A 10275-nucleotide genomic window follows, 5' to 3' on the forward strand; every position below is an offset into this window, starting at 1 on the left:
CTTGATAAAAAAAGAGATGATTTAAACCAGATTTATCTCCCAGCTAATTTTACATCTGCAGTTCTCAGGCAGGTACACACTACATCTAAAAAAAAAAAATACAAAAACATTCATTTACATACAAGTCTCTCGCACACAAACAGTTATACACACAAATCTCAGGTACACATCAACGTACACCAGCTCATTCCTTCACTAAATAAATGAATTTATATAATTAAAGGCTTTTTATATTCTTTAAACCACTGAGTGCCTGGATTCTTCACGCCATTATTTTTGGACAAAAGTTTTCCTCTAGTTTTTGGACCTTTCAGTCTACCTTTGTTATCTTGCACACGACACATGAAACTCTAAACTACTTTAATTAACAGTGATGTCGAAGCACTGCTCACATATTGTGGGAATTACACCAGTAATGAACATACTATCCAATGGCCTGGGAAGTAGTGCGTGCGTAATCTTGTTTCATTATCCTAAGGACGAATACTTGACCATGCCCTGATTTTTTACAACTTTATTTATCATTTTTCCATATTGAAAACAGTGACATCATTAGTTAGGCATTTCTTACAAAAGTTGTGCACCCGCCCCCCACCCCCCAACCAGACATATCCACAAAAACACTCAAGTATCACACTGACAGACAGAGCACCAAAAGAAGAAAGCAAATATAGACAAATACAAAAAAGAGACAGGCCAAAGGAAAAAAAAAAAAGACTCAAACCAATCTGTGTTGATCATTATGGTCATAACACCAACATTCTGGACCTTTAACATAAGAAAAAAGTCCCAACAGTCAGAATATAGGAATTGAGAAGACTAGGACGACAGTCAGAGAAGGAAAGAGGGAAAAATAAATACATACTAAATAAGAACAAGGATTCAGGCAAAAGGCAAGCTCTTGATATGTGTCATGAACTGTGACCAGGTTCTGTCGTATTTAACCTCCGACCCGTGTACTGTATATCTAATTTTTTCCAGAGCCAATCCCAACATCACCTCTCTAATCCAATGAACATAGGAAGGAGGATTCTTCCCCTTCCAATTCCGCAGAATCAGACGTCGGGCATGCAACGATGCAAAGGCAATTGCATTTTTGTGGAGACGGGACAGCTGTAGCTCATCCCTTACTACACCGCAGATAGCTATCAAAGGGTCAGGCTGCAGTGTTCTGATGGACATGACCAAAACATGTGTCCCAAAGAAAACAAGGCAAGTTTTTACGAGTACACAAAAAAAAACACCAGTACATCCATTTCATAAACAGAAACATAAATAATGTGCTTTGACATCCTTCAAACCACTTTGAGTATACCTGGACCTGGATTCCTCATGCTCAAGTTTTCCTCTTGTTTTTGAACCTTGTGTTATCTTGCACACGACACATGAAACTCTAAACTACTTTAATTAACAGAGATGTTGAAGCAATGCTCACATATTGTGGGAATTACACCAGTAATGAACATACTATCCAATGGCCTGGGAAGTCGTGCGTGCGTAATCTTGTTTCATTATCCTAATGACGAATACTGGACCATGCACTGATCACTATCTGGTGTTAAACAACAAGGCAAGTTTTAACGAGTACACACATACCAGTGCATTCATTTCATAAACAAAAACATAAATATTGTGCTTTGGCATTCTTCAAACCACTTTGAGTACCTGGACCTGGATTCCTCATGCTCAATTTTTCTTCTTGTTTTTGAACCTTGTGTTATCTTGCACTTGACAAATGAAACTCTGAATAATTAATTAACAGTGATGTTTAAGCACTGCTCACATGCACGGAGGGGGGGTTGCGGGTTTGTTGGAGCAGCAGCTGCGGATGTTCTGACTCTGCAGCCTGCAGGCGGTTCCTCTGCACAGGGGGGGGGGCGGCGGGTGGAAAGAGGGCGGGGCCACAGGAGAAACAAGGAACTTCCTGCTGAGCCACTACAACGGAGGAAGGTAAAGTTTGCTTCGCGGAAACGTGAAGTTTTAAAAGCGTGCACCGACACACCGAGTCCCGGCTGTTCCTCGTTGGAGCAGAAGCCCCCCCCGCCCCCCTCCGCTGTTAGGCTGTTGTCCTTGGCCCTGGCTTCCTGGGTTTTAACTTGAGCTAACGTTGCCAACCTGTGGCTAGCCGCTGCTAGCTAGCTGGCTAATGCTACAAGGAGCTAACGTTAGCATGTCAGGGTTTGAGCTGCAGAGCCGCAGCGCTGTGTCAACGCAGGTGGTGACGTCACAGTTAAAACGTCATTCTTCTTATTCGGTAAAGTTTAGTTTTTTCACTTTGGTTTAATGTTGCTGCGAAGTGATGACAGGAAGCGCTTGTTTAATCGCACAGTAACGCTCAGGAGGGCGGGGTCATCGCCTCAGAGCTGTTATTAAGGTGTTTTGTTTATTGTTTGTGATTGTTCATCAGTTCAAATGTAAAACTCACGACACATATGTGGTCCTACAGTATAAAGTGTTTAGTTTCCCAATGTTAAAGCACATACATATGAGAATGATGAGTGATTAATCAATTAGTCATATCACTACGGTGGCCCGAGAGAGACATGCAAATACAGAAACGCGCTGCAAATATAGCTAAACCGAATCCAGACACCTTATGAACCAGCTGTAGTTCAAAGCTGTGTGAAGTTCCATCATCACTAATGAGTATTAGACTTCATGAGTTCATAAAGTTCTGTTCAGCGCCTCCTGGTCCCATCACAAAGTGTCACTACCACCTTAAGACCTGATGAGAGGAAAAGGCTGTGGTATGCAGACGTGGCTGGAGAGCTGGGGGGGGGGGGACTCCACCATCAGGTTGCTCAAAGGTCTGCGGACCCACAAACAAGTCCTGCGGCAGAGCGTAAAAGAAACAACACACACACAACGGTGCAGTCAATGGCTCTGGATCAGGAGGCGAGACCCCATCTCGGCCCCAAGATAATAAATGGCTAAATGGATTTGTATTCATATAGAGCTTTTCTAGTCTTGATGACTCGAAGCGCTTTACAGTTCAGATCTACATTCACACACACATTCATACAGTGCATCTATTATTATTATCACTTTGTTATTCTAGGGGGGGGGGCCATTCAGGGTTCAGCATCTTGCCCAAGGACACTTCGGCATGCAGATGGGTCAGACTGGGGATCGAACTGCCGACCTTCAGGTTGGAGGACGACCACTCTACCCCTCAGCCACAACTGCACACAAAAAAAATAATACACTTTATTAACGTAGTCCTTTTCAAAAACAGTTTATAAAGTGCTTTGACAACAAAGCAAGACAAATAAATATGAAAACGTGAACACGTAACAGCAGTAAAATGACAACAGATGTTAGGGACATGCACCCAGGTCTGATCGACCTGTGGGGGGGGGTCCTGCATTAGAACAGTGTGTCTTGTGATTACAAGGCTGAAACACCTCATGATGCTGAGGTACCTAACTAAAGACATGTCTCTAACATCCGCTAACATCTACAGGTAGTTCATAACTTAAATTATGCAGAAGACCTTTAAACGTACAAGGGATATTCACCATCTTGTCCTATATAGAATATAAGTACATACAGACTTGAGGAAACTGATCAAAATATGATGATTTTGCGATGATCTTAGTTAGGGATGGGGGGAAAAATCTATTCAGTTTTTTTTTTTTTTTTAAACATACTTATTGGTCTATACGGGGGATATATTGGGGGGAGGGGCATGTTGACCAGCTCTTGTTTTTGCACAAGAATCTAAACATACCCAAGCACTAGCTTTGCAACGCCTACATGCAGACAACAATGAAGCATAGCCTACTTTTTGTTTATTTCAAAGTTGAAATAATGAATGAACTTTTATTCATTCTATTTAATTTACCTTTTATTTATTGTTTAAAAGTAGCCTAGGTGGCATACATTTCTTAATCTGTCAGTTTGTGTGCAGTTGACTGGGGCTACACAATAATAGGGCAGTCATTAAGTTAAGGTTAATATTTGAAATAAAACTTGTAAAGCTCTAAGTGAATTTGACTGTGTTGTATTTGTACTACGATTCAACTTGTTTCCATGGTCCAATATTTAAAAAAAATAATAACCCAAAGAAATCGCAGGAAATCGTAATATGGAATCGCAATACTTACAGAATCGCAATACATATCGTATCGCCACCCAAGTATCGTGATAGTATCGTATCGGGAAGTCCCTGCCGATTCCCGTCCCTAATCTCAGTGGATCAACATGAATATTGAAGAAAAAAATTTGAATATGAAATAATCCTTTGCCAAATGTTCTCAAGTCAGCAGGTTCTCTCTCTTCTCAGGTTTAGGATTGATCCTGTTTGTCACCTTGTTGTAGAAGCTGTATCTCCAGCGTCCAGAGGCATGAAAGCTCTGTGGGGGGGGCCTCTTGTAGCTGAACACCTTTGTTTTCCACCTCTCTCACTTTGTGTCTCTCTCTCTCTGTGTGTTTTCAGGATGAACGTGGGTGTAGCTCACAGCGAAGTGAACCCCAACACGCGGGTGATGAACAGCCGGGGGATCTGGCTCACCTACCTGCTCCTGACCGTCGTGCTGCATGTGGTGCTGCTCAGTATTCCCTTCTTCACCGTGCCGCTCGTCTGGACCCTCACCAACGTCATCCACAACCTGGTCCGTTAAAAGCATATTAATGAATGAATATTAAGGTGGCGTCACCTGAGCAGTTAGAAAGTTTGACAGGTTTTAATGTGATTTCTTCTGTCAAGAGGATTGTATGAGAAGGATTTATTACATATCGGGAACATACCTTTATTTGTTGTGTAGGAAAATATATCAAAATGTGATTCTATGTCACAGATAGTAACAATCATAGACATATATAAAGACTAGATGTCTCGTTCGACGGAGCCAGACGTCACCACATGGCGGCCATCTTGCTACGGGGCAGCTCGCTCACCCATAACATTGTGTTGGTAAATCACCATAACTTGCTCAATTTTCAACCGATTTTGAAACGGTCTGGTTTGTTATAAACGTCAGAGATGTAGATATTACGCTGCATACTTATGAATAATTATGTTATTTTTCTAAAAAAATGTAATAATTTATGCAGTGTCATAACTACATCTCTGACGTTTATAACAAACCAGACCAGTTTCAAAATCGGTTGAAAATTGAGTAAGTTATGGTTATTTACCACAACCAACACAATGTTATGGGTGAGCGAGCAATCTCTGGCAAGATGGCCGCCATGTGGTGATGTCCGGCTCCGTTGGCCGGCAACGCAGACGAGACATCTAGTGTTTATATATGTCTATGGTAACAATGCCCGGGGATTTTTTTAACAGATGAAATGGTAATGTCTGTAGAGAATTGCTTCCTGGAAACTCTTGCGTCCGTCTTTGTGGCTAACGGTGTTTGTGTGTGTGTCTGTTGTGTGTTTTCTCTCCTGCAGGTGATGTACTTGTTCCTCCACACGGTGAAGGGAACTCCCTTCGAGACCCCGGACCAGGGCAAAGCTCGCCTGCTCACACACTGGGAACAGATGGACTACGGCGTCCAGTTCACATCTTCGCGTAAATTCCTCACCATCTCACCAATCGTCCTGTAAGTGGTTGTGTTTGTTTACGAGTAAACGTGCTGTGAAGTTTCCTCCGTTTGCTTTTTTACTATAATGGGGAAATCGTTTTGTAATTTAATTTGAGAGCAGTTGGCTGACATTTGTTTTTCTTGACTCACTTGATGTTCCGGCATCTGTCGCTCATTTCTTTCCCTTATCTTGTGGAATTTTTACTTGACTGATCTCAATAAAACTCAGTGTAGATATTCATGTTCCCACACGATCCATTTGAAGGAATTTGGTGATCCCCCCAATTCTTTTCTCTAGCACCGTCATCAGGTTAGTTCTTTGATTTTCTGGTATGTAGTTTTTTTGGCCAAATGTTTACAAAACCAATGACTCTTATCAGTGCCAGCTGTACTTTCAGTGGGGAGATTATTTTCAGAGGGAAGGTTTGAATCATCTCCTCGTGATCCAGCGTCAGTCAGTTCCACTGTTTGAACAACTGAGTGCAGCAGAATTAAACTGTCAAACAGGATTTGGTGAAAATATGCTTTTAAACCTTCTGCCTCAATTCTTAAAGTACAGCAGTCATCAGAGAGAGTTCTCTTCAGATGCAAAGCTGAATGTTTATCATGCAGAAAAGCACTGCAGAGCTCATTCCTCTTACAAGGGTCCCTTACATTCAATTAAGCTGCACCAAAATTCTCAAGCTAATTGAAATCAGTTTCCTAAATGTGTCTGATTTTCTCGTCAAGAAAAAATATCAAAGTTAAAGAAAGTGAAACTAAATTCCTGGCTCTGCCGCCTGATCAGGAAACGCACCAAAAGTCAATGGGCTCTTTCCCCAACAAGTTTTTCATCTTTGCTTACAAACAAACAAACAAACCAACTGAGCAGACGGGTGGAGACAACTCCTCAACCTCTGGGATGGAGTCTCCCACCACGTTGGGCAGTGGTCTGCATGTGACCATGTGTGTTTTTGTTGTGAAGGCTCCAGCAGACTATTATACTGTTATATACTGTTATATATATATGTTATATATACTGTTGCTGCCATTATTACCATATACTGCTTTTATATTGGTATAATTACTATCATATATAAATATGTATTATGTTATATTATATACTATATATACTGTACTATTCTTATATACTGTCTAACAATACCATTACCATCATATCATCAGTACTTTTACCATCATCTTGCCACTGCACCTTATCTACCTATTTTATTGTATTCTAACAATACCATTACCATCATATCATCAGTATTACCATCATCTTGACACTGCACCTTATCTACCTATTTTATTGTATTTTATCTTGTGCTTCTGTTTTTTATTCTTTCTACCTCAATATTTTTAATTTTATTCTATTGTATTGTATTTTATTGTATTCAAATATACCGGTTGCTATGACAACTTAATTTCCCTTCGGGGATGAATAAAGTACTCTATCTATCTATCTATCTATCTATCTATCTATCTATCTATCTATCTATCTATCTATCTATCTATCTATCTATCTATCTATCTATCTATCTATCTATCTATCTATCTATCTATCTATCTATCTATCTATCTATCTATCTATCTATCTATCTATCTATCTATCTATCTATCTATCAGACATGTTGAATCTGACTCTACTCTTCTGTCTCTGCAGGTATATTCTGGCCAGTTTCTACACAAAATACGACGCCACACATTTCCTGATCAACACGAGCTCCCTCCTAAGTGTCGTCCTCCCCAAGCTGCCTCAGTTTCACGGAGTGCGGATTTTTGGAATCAACAAATACTGACAGAACTCTGGATTATAACCACCAACACTGGACTTGAGTTTTTTTTTTTTTTTCTCGTTTCTGTGGAACTATTTTATGTTGAGAGTTTGAGGAGCAGAGTTTGATTCGCCTTTACTGTACAGACTGTGTGAAGTAATTTATGAAAGCTGCAGTGTGTGCTGCGACGTGCAGCCTGAGAAGTCATTATTTTCTTTCCTGATCTTTCTCACGTGGGTTTGTCTGGAGTCGGACTCTTTGCTGATCTTCAAATATGAGCAACATTTGAACTGCTCTGCTTTTTAAAGGTAATATGTATTTGTTACTCTGCCACAGACATACTTATTTATCAGGACTGTGAGTTCCTGGTTGTCGTGTTATGAATGATGGTTCTTTTCTTGATTTACTATGAAGGATTTACTCGCAGCATTCCTCCAATAAACACTTTCAGTCTTTATTTTGCTATGATACACATAAGTATGTAATTTACCGTTGGATTTAAAAGCTCAAGGTATTTATACATAGTTTCCTGCTTATAAACTGGGCGATGACAGCTGCCTGGTGTGGACACGTTGCCTTATCTTTATTCCACATGGTCAAGTTGGAAAAACGCTAAGTCGCTCTTTTTCTTTGTAAGCAGTGGGGAACTCCCAGCACTTTACATGAAGCTACCATAAGGGGGTGGCTGCCATGCAATAAGCTCATATATCCAAGGGATTCCCCACACACTTCCTTGTGTAATGTAGTCGTACTGGTGGTGGAGGTTTCCCTATGAGTCATGTGTGTTTTGGGGAAGTAGCAGGCAGGAAATGCTGCCGTGTGCCAATGTTTTTATGCCACACAGCTTGGGAAACACATGCAAATGTAAGGAGCCGTATCAGCAGTTTCTAGCGTGTTGTGTAATCATTTGCATCAGTGTTAGGGGGGGGTGTTCCCTGCGCATGCTGTCTGCACAGGCACATTGATGTTCAAAAGCCAGGTGGTGGGACTCGCAGGGCAGTTGGGCTAAATGTCACTGGGCATCAGATAGGGTTCACTGAAAGTGTGTGAGTGGGAGGGAAAGGATGAATGTGATGGTTTTTCTCCAACATAAAGTGAAAGTGGTCTGATTCAAGATAAACACTATCTCACTCGAGCAGGTTTTCCCAGTTCTGCTTCCACCTTCAACACGATGGTGACAGCAGTGAAGCTGAATGAGAAGATGCAGATGGTTTTAAGCTGTGCACAGCGTTACACATGCAACTCAGTAAGAGCTGGTAAAGATGTTATGTTTTCACCCCTTCCCATTGGTTGGTCTGTTAGACGGATAACACAATAACTAAATTGCAGATTTTAATGAAACCTGGTGGAAGGATGGAGCGTTGGCCAAGAAAGAACCCGTTAAACTCTTTTTCATCACCACCTTTAACATTGCAAGGCGTTCAGCCATTTGATTTTGACTTAAGTTAATGTGCATATGAGAAAGCTTACAAACTACACTGCTCAAAATTAAAGGAACACTTTGAAAACACATCAGATCTCATTGTGAAAAAAAATTATGTTGGATATTTATACTGATATGGACAGTTTAATGTCTTAGGAACAAAAGGATGCCACATCTTTGATGGAAATAAAAGTTTTCAGCCTACAGAGGGCTCAACTTTATAGACACCCCGAAAATCATAGTGAAAAAGTGATGTGGCAGGCTTGTCCATTTTGCCAAAATTCAATTTCTGCAACTCAAAATGCTTCTCAATATCTTGTGTGGCCCCCACGTGCTTGTATGCATTATTGACAACGTCACGGCATGCTCCTAATGAGACAACGGATGGTGTCTTGTGGGATGTCCTCCCAGATCTGTCTAAAGGCATCAGTGAGCTCCTGTAAAGTCTGAGGAGCAACCTGGCGGCGTCTGATGGACCGAAACATAATGTCCCAGAGGTGTTCTATCGGGTTTAGGTCAGGTGATCGCGAGGGCCATTCAATTGCATCAATTTCTTCATCCTCCAAGGTACTGCCTGCATACCCTTGCCACATGAGGCCGAGCATTATCGTGCATCAGGAGGAACCCAGGACCTACTGCACCAGCGTAGGGTCTGACCATGGGTTCAAGGATTTCATCCCGATACCTAATGGCAGTAAGACTGCTGTTCTCTAGCCTGTAGAGGTCCGTGCGTCCCTCCATGGATATGCCTCCCCAGACCATCACTGACCCACCACCAAACCGGTCATGCTGAACGATGCTGCAGGCAGCATAGCGTTCTCCTTGGCTTCTCCAGACCCTTTCACGTCTATCACAGGTGCTCAGGGTGAACCTGCTCTCATCTGTGAAAAGCACAGGGCGCCAGTGGCGGACATGCCAATTCTGGTGTTCTATAGCTAATGCCAATCGAGCTCCACGGTGCAGGGCAGTGAGCACAGGGCACACTACAGGACGTCTGTTTCTGACTGTTTGGGCAGAGACATTCATTCTGTAGGGCTCGGGCAGTGCTCAACCGGTTCCTCCTTGCACAAATCGCACAAAGCAGCAGATATCGGTCCTCTGATGGGTTGAGGACCTTCTACGGCCCTGTCCAGCTCTCCTAGAGTAACTGCCTGTCTCCTGGAATCTCCTCCATGTTCTGGAGATTATGCTGGGAGACACATCAAATCTCCTTGGAACGGCACGCATGGATGTGCCATCCTGGAGGAGTTGGACAATCTGTGCAACTTCTGTAGGGTTAAGAAATCGCCTCATGCTCCCAGTAGAGATAATGACTTAAGCTAAAGCCAACACTAATGGAAAACCAGTCGAAGTGATCAAGAGGGAGAAACTTGAAATGGCCTCCACATGCAAAACCACTCCTATTTTGGGGGTCGTCTCATTGTTGCCCCTCTAGTGCACCTGTTGTTAATTCCATCAACACCAATGCAGCTGAAACTGATTAACAACCCCCTCTGCTACTTAACTGACCAGATAATTATCAAAAAAGTGCAATTGAATTCATGCCATACCCTGATAAAAAAGTGTT

General features: G+C 41.9%; 1 protein-coding gene across 1 annotated transcript; it reads left to right on the forward strand.

Annotated features, from left to right (window-relative positions):
* Nucleotides 1-1906: 1906 nt before the first annotated feature.
* On the forward strand, nucleotides 1907-7742 carry ormdl2 (ORMDL sphingolipid biosynthesis regulator 2). Its single transcript, XM_061074776.1, has 4 exons — nucleotides 1907-1950; nucleotides 4439-4613; nucleotides 5398-5549; nucleotides 7174-7742. The coding sequence occupies exons 2-4, from the start codon at nucleotides 4440-4442 to the stop codon at nucleotides 7307-7309; spliced, it is 462 nt and encodes a 153-aa protein (XP_060930759.1). The 5' UTR covers nucleotides 1907-1950; nucleotide 4439; the 3' UTR covers nucleotides 7310-7742.
* The last annotated feature ends 2533 nt before the right edge of the window (nucleotides 7743-10275 follow it).

Source organism: Limanda limanda, chromosome 7 (genome assembly GCF_963576545.1).
Source record: "Limanda limanda chromosome 7, fLimLim1.1, whole genome shotgun sequence".
Taxonomy (NCBI): domain Eukaryota; kingdom Metazoa; phylum Chordata; class Actinopteri; order Pleuronectiformes; family Pleuronectidae; genus Limanda; species Limanda limanda.

Coding starts and splice junctions, on each gene's coding strand:
- ormdl2 (XM_061074776.1), top strand. CDS start 4,440: ATGAACGTGGGTGTAGCTCACAGCGAAGTGAACCCCAACACGCGGGTG. Junction 4,614..5,397: donor CCAACGTCATCCACAACCTG/GTCCGTTAAAAG, acceptor TCTCTCCTGCAG/GTGATGTACTTGTTCCTCCA. Junction 5,550..7,173: donor ACCATCTCACCAATCGTCCT/GTAAGTGGTTGT, acceptor CTGTCTCTGCAG/GTATATTCTGGCCAGTTTCT.